The sequence below is a fragment of the Oryzias melastigma genome, linkage group LG22 (assembly GCF_002922805.2).
Source record: "Oryzias melastigma strain HK-1 linkage group LG22, ASM292280v2, whole genome shotgun sequence".
Classification (NCBI taxonomy): Eukaryota; Metazoa; Chordata; class Actinopteri; order Beloniformes; family Adrianichthyidae; genus Oryzias; species Oryzias melastigma.
This window is the reverse complement of record NC_050533.1, coordinates 14,520,090-14,533,663: the sequence shown is the minus strand read 5'-3', so window position 1 is coordinate 14,533,663 and position 13,574 is coordinate 14,520,090. Positions and strand designations below refer to the sequence as shown.

At 39.9% G+C, this 13,574-nt stretch overlaps 1 protein-coding gene across 2 annotated transcripts in view; it reads right to left on the bottom strand.

Annotated features, from left to right (window-relative positions):
- Positions 1–10,881, bottom strand: part of LOC112145601 (latent-transforming growth factor beta-binding protein 2) — an 83,565-nt gene extending 72,684 nt beyond the window's left edge. Inside the window, exons 1-2 of one of the 2 annotated variants that reach the window (XM_024270955.2) lie at positions 10,151–10,881; positions 6,460–6,533 (exon numbers count right to left, since the gene is read on the bottom strand). In XM_024270955.2, coding sequence (XP_024126723.1) covers positions 6,460–6,533; positions 10,151–10,515 — 439 coding nt within the window. In that variant the 5' untranslated portion in view covers positions 10,516–10,881. The remainder of the gene's footprint in view (positions 1–6,459; positions 6,534–10,150) is intronic. The other variant, XM_024270946.2, reaches the window with a different exon arrangement.
- Between the last annotated feature and the right edge of the window lie 2,693 nt (positions 10,882–13,574).

The following is a 13,574-nucleotide window of genomic DNA, read 5'->3' as shown; positions in this document are numbered from 1 at the left end:
CTGCCAAACCCCATTGAAACTGCAGAAGCTTTGCACAACAATGTACAGAACGTGAAAGGACAAGTGTTAAACCTTTCTGACAGAACTCAAGGTCTGCCGGACCACCTGTGAGGACAGCAGGAGCCTCTCCTCAGGAGGCACGGTGCAAACTGACAGATTATAAGAAAGAGGTCAAATGTTTGAGATAGTGAGCTGCAAGGAGGGGAGACAAGCTTGAAATTTCACCTCTTATCTGAACCCTGTCCACTGGAGAAGTAAGAATTGGTCTATTGAGCAGCTAATGTAACTGCCTCTCAATGGTAATTATTTCAAGTGAGTGTTAATCTCTTTGCAGCATGTGATTTCCACATGCTTGCCACTGCAAGTGCTGTCATTTCAGCTATTCCAGATGCTAACTTTGCACAGAGTGAGCAAACGTCCATGTTCATCAAACTTTCACATTTTAATGCTAAATGTTACAAAAAACCCTTTAAGAGATGGAATATTTGCTTTGTAAGCCATTTAAAACACTACTTCACCACATGAATTGATTATTCCTAAAGTGTTGGTTTTTTAATATGCATTCTTTCAGCCAAATTCAACCCCCTGTGTTTTATTAACCTATATCTGACCCACGACCTGGTGTGTGTTAATTTTAGCTGCACCGTATTGTGTCTCTTGAACACCCGCAGACATTCAGCCTTTAATGGGCCACATGCTGCGACGCTCTGCGGTGGATATCTGAATTTGGGGGGAATGGGGGGGTGTGCAGACAGCTTGTAAAGCTGACTCTAAGAGATGTGGTGTTCACCAAACCCAGCTCCCCCTCTAAAAAAATCCCATCCTCCTGAGGGATCAGACCCCAACCACTTCCATATGCTCTTTAAGCTGTTGGGTGCTATGAAATACGGTCGGTTTTTGAGACTACCTGAAACACAAAGTGGCCTCTATGAGTATGTGTGTTACTGGAGGATGCTTGCTATTAATGTTAGGCTTGCTTTGAGGGGGGGGGGGGTCTCCTTTCACCTAAGTTCCATGTTACATTTAAAGCTAACAATACTCTGTTGCTTTGCACAGATAACTTCGTTTTTGCTCAAATAGGTACAAATAATTGAGACAGGGGCTCTTAGGTAACATGTCTGGGCCCAGATGGCGAGAAACCTCCATTTTCGCCACACTTTTCTCAGTGGTAGCAATTAGAAAAACATGTGAAGCAGGATGCCAAAACAGAACTCAATTGCAACCTACAAACAGACGCACCAGCTGGAGTGGAGAAAGCAGCACTCCTGGTTTGGGAAGACAAACTGAGAGTGAGCTGTCCAGCGCCTGTGTTAATGATGGGGTTCCGGACGATGGAGTGTGTATTGATTACAGGATCTGTCTAATGGGCTGTAACTCTCCACCGGGCTGCCAAAGGAGTGTCCTGCCCCCAAACTGTAAACCACACAACCCCCACAAATCCAACACAGGACATTTAAAAGCCGAGCAGGGCCCAGTGGCTGTCTGAGGTGCAGTTATTTCAGCCTCGGTTCAATGATGTCACCAGAGACAACAGTGCCTTTAAAATCTCCTCTTTTGCTTGTAAAACTGAGAATGCTGCCATCTTGGCTCAGTTCACTAACTTTAAGTCTCTTTTTTTCATGGATTTAAACATTTTGGAGGGAAATATTACTTTTTTTCTTATTTTTTTTTTCCCCAGAGTGTTTCAAAACTGTAAATGTTGGGTTTATATTGCATCAAAAATTATGATTCAGCACAATATGTAGAAGTTATTCACTCTGACTGTTGAGATGTCTACCCTATTTAATAAAAGATACCACATCGAATCAATGCAGATCCTAATTTTTATGTGATTTCTAGACCTGCCTAATGCTATTCAATTTATATCTAGTTGCGCTAATCAGAATTCGTTTATAAAAGATAAAAAAATATGAGCGTGATGGATTTTTATCAACATAATGTACCCTTCTGTTGTTTTAATAGTGTCAAATTATTTAGCCAAAACACAGTAAGCCTGCCCTCATTTCCCATTAGGGCTGCCACGATTAATCGACTAATCGACGACTAATCGACTATTAAAATAGTCGACGACTAATTTAATATTCGATTAGTCGTTACTTTATATTATATGGAGTCAGAGTGTAGTAAAGTTGAAAGTTATAATGGCATTCTGCTAGCTTTTTGGACTATTTTGGCATTTATTGAGGTTTTTTAGGTTATTTTGGAGTTTAGCTAATATTTTCAGCTACATGCTAGCTGTTTTTGGGCTAATTTAGTTTTTTCAGTTTTTTAGGCTTATTTGGCATTTAACTAATATTTTAGCTGGCGTTCAGCTTCAGCGTTTTTAGCTATCAATTTTAGCATCTTCACTGACCAAATTCAGTCCGCAGCATTTACACTAGCATTATCGCAGGTGATGCAATATATATAGTTTTCAGTTAGTATAAAAGTAATGATGGTTAGGATGTGTACTTTATGTCCACTTTGTGTATGGCCTGATTAGTCGACTAATCGGGAAAAATAATCGGTGATTAGTCAACTATTAAAATAATCATTTGTGGCAGCACTATTTCCCATGATCCCTTTGTTTGCACTCTTTCCCACTAGCTTCCAGCCCCTCACAAGCCCAACCAAACATTAGCAATGAAAAAAAAGAGCAATATCTGAGCTATTCTAGACATCCCGTACAGTTTTGTGCTACATGCCAGCTTGGATGAGGAAAACAAAGATGTACATCACAGATCTATTTGTCTACAAGTAAATCCATCAGAATGAAGTGGAGCAGGAGGGATCTTGTGGCCCGCCGACTGTAGCAGCTGCATCATAGCTACAGACTTTTTCCAACTCCATTTTTTTCTTCTGCTTCTGATTGTGATTTGTATTAAAAAATACTCAAAAATGCAATTTCAATCCTAAATGTCTTCATACTTGTTCTCTTTCATGAGAAAAAACCCACAAGACAATGTCAAAAACACCAAAAACACAATTTTTAATCAGAGTGAGTCTATAAAAAGACTGAACAATGGGATGGAAACTATTCCCAATCATCTTTTATTTTATCAGTTACTGAAAACAGTTTTGGCTTTCCTCATGAATCACACACCTTTCATCTGAACCCTATAAAGAACAACTGGTTTGAAGCAAGTTCCAGGCCGCGCGTGAGTCTTAAGGGAGGGTCGAGCCTTCATGCTTTGTGATATTCACAGCATGTCGCCATATGTTACAGACGACTTCAACTAAACTTTGCTTCGTATATTGTGCTAAAATGAATTCAGCTGCGAAAACTCACAAGTTTTCAGTTAGGGCTTTGGTCAAATAAAAGCCTAAATCTGTGTCGCACAGACGGTCCGTGAGCTATTCGTCTTCCTGTGTGTGTGTGTGTACGTGAAATTTAAAAAAAAAAATCAGAAAATGAATTCGTCAACAGGCGTATCAACAGCTGAACAACACACAGAGAAGAAAAACAGAAGTTGCCAGGACTACTGTAGACAATATGTCCCACTAAAATAGTGGTAAACACTTTCTGTTCACTCACTCAGACTTTTTCCTCCTTTTTGGGTCCTACACCACCAGTTCCTCACAGTTTAAATTAAATTTAGTTAGCTTTTTATTGATTTTTGGAAACTGTGTTTGGGAATATCTTTATAACACAGCTAAAGACTATTTTCTTTGTCTTAACTTTGTATGTCAGGCTGAAAAAAAAACAATAAAAAAGTCTTCCTGGATGACTGAGTTGCATATCATATGAGTGAGTCACGGCAGCTCAAATACATGAAACAATGCCTTGATGAGTCACCAATTAACCAAAAATAAGGGACACTTATAGTGTTCCTGGAATAAAATTCCAGAAATCCAGAACCAGAGATAAAAATAAATGATTTGGAATTTCTGTCTTTGGTCAAAGTCAAATACTTTGTGTTTGGGCAACAGCTTGTTCAACCACTAATCTCTAAACCAAATCTGTGGGTAGAATTGTGATTCAGATCATGTTTTGCGGTTGTATCATATGATCTTCTGACCAGATGACCTGCTTAGACTGAGCGATTCATTCGAGTTCAGAGAAAAAGATATGATTAGAAACTATTCCAAGAAAAGAAACTTAAAATGCTTTTAAAGTTATATTTTCTTTCTACAAAAAAATGCACAAGAATTGAAGGTTATTGTATTTACCTTAAAACAAACCAGCATTTCAAGATTCTACTCTAATTCTATTGTCAAGAAACTTAATATTTTGTAAACAGAAAACATACCCAACACAATCAAGAAAGATTTGTTGCCTCTGAACCAACACACTGCTTTTTCTTCATTCTTTTTACTGTTTAAGCAGCTGTAAAAATACTTTCATGATCCATTCTGAATGCAGTTGTAACAAACTGACCCAAATTTTCTTTAGCTGACAATTATAAATGGATGGGAAAGTCATCTAGAGATTTCATAGTGAATTAACATCTGTGGCTTTCAGAACAAGCTTTTTTTCCCCCTCCAAACACTTGTCGGCTGCAGTCCTGCAGCTGTCACAAAGTCCTGAACTGTTACAGGGCGAGGCTGAAATATGGACTCCCCCTACTCTTCCTCTAACTGTCTGACTCTCAGCAAAGTGGGGATTAGGCACAAGTGCTGACCCAGAAACGAGACACATCTTTACAGGAACTTCTGCAATGACATTAGGCCAATCCCACACACTCTTGTGTTCCCATCCAAGCACATACAGTGCTCTCATGCAGTGAAAATATCAATAAAAATGTCATTTTAGCGACAAAAGAGAAGGAATTTCTCAATTTGGATCAGATTTTTGAGTAATAAAAAATCTATTTCATTGCTTTAGTGCAAAAAAAAGATTGTAATCCATCCACCCTGAAGTTGACGATCAACAGGAACCCTGCCAAAACGTGGGCACGTCCCAGTCTGTTGTAAGCCAAGTGACAATCTATTCGTCTGCCCACACAGACCTTTTCTTCCGAACACGTGTCTTCGCGACGTGTAGGCGCACTTGCTGAATAAGAAGCGGTCCAGTTGCTGTCATGTATTTGCTCTGGGGTCGACCCAGTTGCACAAGGAGGTATTGTTAGGAAGTCATGATCCAAAACACCCCGTTCAAGCCTGCAGCTGAGTTAATATTACATCAATCTCTTCTATAAGAAATTCCTAAAAAATCCCCGACACGTTATGTTTTTACTTCTGCTCCCAGTTGACAGGATCGTTCTTGTTCTTTTCCCCAATAGAACTATACTTTTTCCTGCTGCCATCTCCTCAAAAGAACATCAAACTTCCCACAACTGAGGAAGATATGGCATCCTATCAGGGTGACCGCCAAGTTGTGAGAGGTCCAGATGTTTGCTCAGATCACATGCTATGTTTGATTCCAAAACTTTATCCTTTCTGTGAGAATTAAGAAAAATGTCTTATTAGATGTTCTTTGCAGGATTGTAAATATAGATTAAGGAGGCTTTGCAGGGGGTAGATGTAAGTCAGATCTAGGAAGAGGAATGCCAGCTTGCTGTTGGCTCGAATGTCTCAAATCGTTAGCAGAGAAAAGAACAGCAAACCGTAAAAGCATGACTGGAATTCTCTGCCATAAATGTGATTTTCAGCGCGTGTTCTAGGGCGCTAGTAAAATTTTAAGATTTAGTATTAAAAATAGCTTTTTATGTCAACATGTTATTTCAGTCTGCAGGAAACAATAGGGGGTCGTAAACATAAAACTGAAACCTGACATGTAGAGTAACTGTGGTGTGCCCATATTTATTTCAGGATCCGTTTGGAGAACAGTTCTACAAATGTTATGACATTTCTCATCAACTTTGAGGTAAGCCAGACAGATCTTTAAAATCAAATAGGATCTACGCTCTACGGTATATAATCTGTTCAAAGAGTGAATTTCTAATTTACTGCTGGAATCTCCAATTCCTTTTTTTCTTTTTTTAATATTTGGCAGTTAGTAAATCCAGCTGCAGTAAAAGACAAAGCAGTTCCACCTATAATTATGGGCTGATGTCAAAGAGAAGCCAAGTGTTAAATGCTGGTAATTTTCTAGCAAGAACTCAAATGAAAAGCAAAAGGCAAACTTTGTGTGATGAACACCACCGTGGGGCAATAAGACCCAAGAAAAACTTTCATTGGGCAATTACACTTGACAGGATAGTCATTAGCATCCATTTAGAGTGTTATTTTTCAGCTTGAATGCACGACATTGTAAGGCTGTCAAATTTTACAAGTTCGGACTGTTAATATGCATAATGCATGTCCGCCTAATTGTGATTTGGGTGCCAAAAATTAGGCTGAGTGAAGAAAAAAAAGAATCCCAAAAATTTCAGTTACGAGGCAGAACAAACGACTTTCCCTTTCCAAGTAGATTCACTGCTGGTTTGTATTGGTGCAAAATAATGAAGCTTGAAAAACAGGACCAATCGAGGTCACTTTGTGGTGCAGTTTGTTTCTCTGTTTGAAGCAAACACTCAGAGAATTCTGGGTGAAACTTACGTTTTATGCAGCGGTTGGTTCCTGGAGCCACTGCCCAGCCAGAGCAGCACTGGTGTCCGCCACAAACGTTAGGCCTGAAAAAAGAGGTATGTGTCACATATGAATACAGTTAAAGGCCACTTCTTTAGGCACACCTGTCAAACTGCTTAATAATGCACATTCGTAATCAGACAATCTCACGGCAGCAACTCAATGCATTTAGGGATGTAGACATGGTCAATACGATCTGCTGCAGTTCAAACCGAGCATCAGAATGGGGAAGAAGGTGATTGAAGGGTCTTTGAACGTATCATGGTTGTTGGTGCCAGACAGCAGGTCTGAGTATTTTAGAAACTGCTGACCTAGTGGGATTTTCACCAACAATAATCTGTAGGATTTACAGACAATGGTCCGAAAAAGAGAAAATATCTAGTGAGCGACAGCTCTGTAGACAGAAATACCTTGTTGAGTAGAGGTCAAAGGAGAACGGCCAGACAGATGATAGAAAGGCAACAGTGACTCAAATGGCCACTAGTGGTCTGCAGAAGAGCTACAGCAGAAGAAGACAACTGAGTACCAATAGAGCATGGTTCCAATGCCACAGTCTACCTGAGTATTTTTGATGACCATTTCCATCCCTTTATGACCACAGTGTACCATCTTCTGATGCTACTTCCAACAGGATAAGGCTCCACGTCATAAAGCTGGGATAATCTCAGACTGGTTTCTTGAACATGACAATGAGTTCACTGGACACAAATGTTTTCCACAGTCACCATATCTCAACCCAATAGATCACATTTGGCATGTGGTGGAACAAGAGACAAATCTACAGCAACTGTATGATGCTATCATGTCTATATGGACCAAACTCTCTCAGGAATGTTTCTAGTACCTTGATGAATCTATGCCACCAAGGATTAAGAAAGTTCTGAAGGCAAAAAATGGGTCCAACATGATGTTAGCTAGGTGTACCTAATAAAGTGGTCATTGAGTGTATATATATCTTTAAAATCTTAAAATGTAGAAGTATTGTGGATCTCAAGAAAAAATACTGTTGCAGTTCTTCAGTCAAATCTCTTGTGGCATGCTTGTTATTATGTACAATTTTGGGATTATGGTATAACTAAATTTCATTTGATTAGTCTTCATGAGTCAGCTAAGATACTGTCTTAGCAATAATCCACAAGTCTCCCATTCTGTTTTGAGAGAAAGCAGAAAAGTAATCCTAAATACAAAGTTATTTTAACCTTCAGGGATTATGTGAGACAACCGGGACAGTAAAAAAACCCTCTGTATCCTTCTTAAACCACTCTGCCAATGAAAGGTGATGTGTTTAAAACTCCTATGATTGGACTCTTCTGCTGTTTAATTCACAGCATGGTTTAACCTATAATCCACTTTAGTAGCACAGACCCATTTCTGTAGACAGATGGAAAAGCACCAGACCACAAGAGAATCTCCGGGGCAACACTCAACGCGCTGCCATGAATCTGCGCCTCATCATCTTTTGACTAAATATTTCAGTAAGTGGATGTCTGACTCATGGTGATTTGAGAAGATAACAGGGGCTGACTCGTTGACCTGAGTTAGGCTGCGTTCATTGGATGCTCCAGTTATTAGTAAGGCGTCACAGGGATAACGTGAACTTGCTCCGGCCCTCTGGCAGGCTCAACTTTGATATAAATCAAGCGTTCAAGTCCATGCCAAAGAGACTGGGATTTAAGCTTGTAATAGAGACTATTTTTGAGCTCTAGGTTACATTTATATGCTGATGACTCTTTGTTTTTTATCTCTGAGCCACCAGGATCAGTACCCGTTCAAACAGGTGAACTGAAAAAAGAAATGAAACCATGCAGGGTCATGTTTGGTGTAAAAGATGCCAAACAGATTCAGGACTACAGTAACCGAATGAGCTGAGTGGGAATTCCAGAAGAAAATGTGTCACGCAAACACTTTCACTAACAAGCAGCAGATGATTCATCTGCCCTGCAATGCCAAACAGGAGGAAGCGGTTGCAGACAGGCATTAAGAGATTAATCCAATTCTTTGAAGTCACTAACAAAAAGTCTGATAGAAAAACTTCTTTTAGGCTTTGACAAAGCCCAAGAACTAAATTCATTCAATGATGGGATGTTTATTTTTCATTACTGAGCAAGCCATTCAGCTTTGTCTAATAGTAAAAGCGGATACTTTTTGTCCATGCTACTTAAAGCAGACAGGAGACAGGTCAAATTTAAACGGGGCAATTGTGAGAGCTTTCATAGATGTTTAGATTTGAAAAGGTGATGGATCACACCAAATGCAAGACCATTATACACTAAATGAGCAAAAGCTGGCAACTTCTATTGAGGTTTTGATGTTTTTTAATGTTTTTTTTTAGCACAAAAGCACAGATTTGAGCAGCCAGGTGAGGGGTCAGACTCAAGTCATGAACGGAAATGTGGTTGACTTTTGAACAGTATAATCAACAAATTATGCATAAAATGCATGGCGTAACAGCTAATGTATTCATTCTGGCTGTTTCCTGCATTAAACAATTAATGTTTGACACACATATTTATATATCACTGTCTGCACCCCAAGGTGGCCCATAGAAAACCTCTGATTATTGTGTAAATATTCCAACTTTCAGTGAGTGTTAAGCATTTTTTTTTTAGAAGTAAAGGGGGTTGGATGCAAAAAAAAAGCGTTGTTTAATGCAAATAAAGGGGATCTAATATGGAAACAACCCATCACTCTGTTAGGATTTAGAAAGACGGAGGAAAGGAGGGAGGAGGCAGAGGCACAAAGAACAGGTGTTTCTGATCACTGTGTGAATTTGCTAATGTTCTCCAGCCAGAGCTCCAACATAACACTCTACAGGTACCAGACCAAATGGGCCATGCATTAGTTACACTGACTGTGCCTCAGCTGTCATTGCATGTCCCCTTATGACCCCGTGACAAATTATGAACCCTCAAAAAGTGAAATTTTTGTTATGATAATAACGTTTTTAGCCAAAATAAAAAAGAACTATGTTGTTTTCTTGGACGTAGTTTCTGCAGAGCAGCAGAAGTTCATTAGAATCTGCCTCGGAGTTGTGCGTGGAACTGTTGGCAAGGAGTAAGCCGGTCTCTACTTCCCGACATCCATCTGTTTATACTCTCTTCTAGTAGTTTACAGCCCCTCACAACCCCAACCTAACATTACTGGTGCATCAAAAATGGTGAGCAATTATTGGACGAACAGTTTTGAGCCAGACCAGCTCAGGCGAGGAAAATGAAGACGTTCATGGATCTAGTTGTCTACAAGTGGATGCATCAGAATGGAGCGGATTGAGCAGAAAGCTTGTGGCTTGCCTTACCTATTCTACATTACACCTACAAGCGTTTTCCAATGACAATTTTTCGTCTTCTCCTGATTTATAGTGAAATGCTGAGAAATTAATTTATAAAGCTTGATTTTCTGTTATCAGAAAAATGCTACAAACACCAAAAACACAATTTTCTGTTTTTTGTGGGTCTGTTTGACAGTTTAAATTGTGCAGAATACCCTGTGTTTACTTTTTGCACTGTCTGCTGGTTGTTTTCTGCTAAAATTGGCATGCACCACATTACAGTAAACCACGTGGACTCATCCTGACTGCAGCGAAACAACAAATTCCTGAACTGAACTTTCAGGGCTGGAGGAGAAACTTTGTTAACTGTGGAGCTGAGGATGTCACTTTTACCCTGCGAGTCGCCTGCTGGCAGAGCTGGGCTTGCTGCTCTGCCTGCGGTTCACTCTCTGCTGCTGGCTCTGCGGGTGTCTGGCGGTGCGCAGCGTGCCGTCTCTGGGCGCAGAGTCGAGCGCGTCCCGGGGAGTTTTGGATCTGTGTTCATCCTGAGGTGATGCAGCTCTGGGGGCGCGGAGCGGACTCTCGGACCCCGGTGCGTGTCCGCCGGATGCGAACGGGTGACCTTGACTGATCTCCGGGGACTGCCGCCCCGCTTCGGCGCCCTCTTCCCTCTCACCTGTCGTCTCCTTGTGACCGCCGCCAATGCGCACGAGCGCAACAGCGACAACCATGAAGACAGCAAATCCTGCACGGTCCATTGTTTTTCTTTAAATAATGTAAAACGTTTTTCAAGTTAAAATAAATGTATCAAATGAGAAATAAAATTCAAAATAAGTCAGCTGGAGCTCAAAAGGGTGACATCCTTTCCCAAGGATGAAAGAATCCCGGATTCCTCTTCATAATCCCAGAATATCTTCAGATTATCAGATCCACTCCAAAAGTGTGGAAATAATCGCGTTTTACTGCTCCAATCGCCGATTCTGTAATTGCAGACACAGTTAGTCCCTCTGTTTTGGTTTGAGACTGAACGAGACGAGCACGCGGACTGCAGGGCTGCTGAGGCTGCGCTCCAAATGAGAGAGTTGGATTCGTGCGTCCATGGATATCACCACCTCCTTGGATCTGAAGTCACTGGGAATTTTTGTCGGGATTTCAAGGAGAAACTCCCCCTTGTCGGGCGCATTGTTACTTCCACACACACACATTTACGCACAGCTTTATCCATGTGGCGTGAACTTTTACAGTGTGTTTAGAGCTCTGAGATTAACTTTGAACAAACTATTAAGATGTGAAAATTAAAGTTGCCATATTTTCCAGTGGTTTTCCTGTAAATATCCACTTCCCTTTGGCCAGGTTTTGCACTGATCATTTGGGTGGATTTTCCCAGAGCAAGTAAAAGCATCATAAATCTGATCTGCAGTTTATCTTTGTCAGATGTCCTATAAAACCTGCATATTTGTGAGTTTACTCACAGGCTACTGTATTCTAGAAGTTCAAACTCAGACTGAGCCTATTGGAAAACTGGTCAAGTTATGTAACAGATCCCATTCAATCCATGCTGCATCATCACTTTCCCCCCTGACTGTCTGAAAACAGCACATTTCTCATTTCCCAGCAGATCTGAGAACGGCCCAGAGACAGTTGGCTCACTCTTCTCATTCAAGTTTTTAGCTCTTTTACCCCAAGAAACTTCTCCAAACAGCACCTTTACCGCTCAAATATCTTCTATTCGCAACATAGTGGAAGCTTTGAGCTCCTCCTCATTCTAAATCCTGATACAGATTCAAAATCGGATATATAAAAAACTTGTAAGGAGGAGAATAACACTATGGGCTGACATATGTGGAGGATTGCAGCAACAGTTGATTAGAGCTGATTGGAGCTCCAATATTTCTACAGCACTTCTTGCCTGTTGACCCCATATCTCTGACAGGGGGAGCATCTACAGAAAGACTAAAGAAAGAAAGTGTACAGCTGGCTTTACATTAAATATGACTGTCCTGACAAGTATAGCCCCGGGTTCAATTCAAACACTGTCTGGCAAAAAAAGAAAAAGAGGTCTGTCCTCATCGTCCTCATAAACATCTCTCCGAATAAGATTTATGTTGCTCAATTTCTTCTTTTTTTGGTGTTTTTGAGTTGTTCGTATGGCATAAAAGTGGATTGGAGCTGTTTCCAAAGCGGGAAGGTTTCATTTTAGGAGGTTTTTTTATGCAGTGTTGCTGAAATAATTTCACAACCATCTGATGAATTCCAAAGTTTTACTTTGGATCTTATTTGATAAATGCTTCCCTTTCACCTTTTTCTTTAGTATGGGTTCACTATTTGTTTTCACATCATTCATGCTAGTTGTTTTAACTCAGTCTAATTGTCTTTTTGAGACATCTTAAAGCTATTCTTTTTATGTTCATAGTCTGGCCTGAGGGCAAAAGCAGCCTATGTTCAAAATTTCCACTGGTCTGTATGATCCTGTCATAAAAATCAATAATATACAGTCTCCAGCAGTTTTTAAGAGCTATAATTTCCTGATTGTGATTATGCTATAAGCTATTTGCCTTAAAAGTTAAATGAGAAAAACAAATGTTTTTGTTTCTGTGATCAAAACCAGTGTTTTGTACTTCTGATAAGATATATATTTGTATTTTCCTGTTTACCTGATTTAAATTTATAAGTTTACAGTGAGCATTAATTTTGACATTTCATATGAACTCAGATTTTTTCCAAACAGACTTCTTCTTTTTTTCTGGTCTTCAAATATAAAATTCACAGTAATTTTGGTTAAAATGTATTTCTGTTTATTGTGAAGAGATGAAATAGATTCTCATTCCATAAACGTCTTCATTAAATTGTTTGTTTGCATTTAATTTCTTTAAAAAGATTAAAAATGGTTGGCCCCCACAGGTACTGGTATCCACCTCACCAAATCTGACCCTCTTTGCAACAAGTTTGGACATCCCTGTTTTAAAAGAAGGTACTGCTAGGATCAACTTTTGTGTCACTTTGTTTAAGTTTGAAATAAATGCTTTTTAGTTAGATTTCTGTTCTTTTTATTTGTTTGGCTTTTCTGTTCTGCTCCTGTTATAATCAGAGTCGGGGTTTTCTCTAACCGCAGCTGCTTTTTTTTTGTTTTTTTTTGTGAATTATTTACAAAACTTACAAAAGTCTGCGGTTTCATTTGCTTCGGTTTGGGCTTCTGGTCATGGTTCTATTCTTTGGTAATTTTATTTTTATATTTTTTGTCCTAATGTTTCTGTTCCATCATATTTAGGTTTATGCTTGAGATCCGTTTATGGGGGTTTAAATCAAGTTTTGGTTTATTCGTTGAATTAGTTCAGGTTTTGCCCCCTTGCCTCCTGTGGTTTAGTCCTCTGTCAATCTGATCACAGTTTGACACACTGTATTGTATGTTTTTATTGGATTCTTTTTGGCTCTTTTAATTTTTTTAGGCTGCGTGGCGCAGTGGTCACCCTCTCACCTCATAGCAAGAAGGCTCTGGTTCAAATCCCAGTTGGGTCCTTTCCTTTTGCATGTTCTTGTGCCTGCGTGGTTTTTCTCTGGACACTCCACAAACATGTTTCAAAGGTAAATTGGTTACTCTAACGCGTGCACGTGGGAGTGGCCTTTCAAGAGACTGCCGACCTTTTCAGGGTGTACCCTCCGTTTGCCCAACAGTAGCCGGGATTGGCTCCAGTGACTCTAAAATGGATACAGCGTATTAAAAAATTGATGGAGGGATTTCTCCAAGTGTCATTGTTCATGTTGCAACATAGTACAGGTTGTCAGAGACCAGCGCCAAGGTGGCACAGCATGAAAAAAT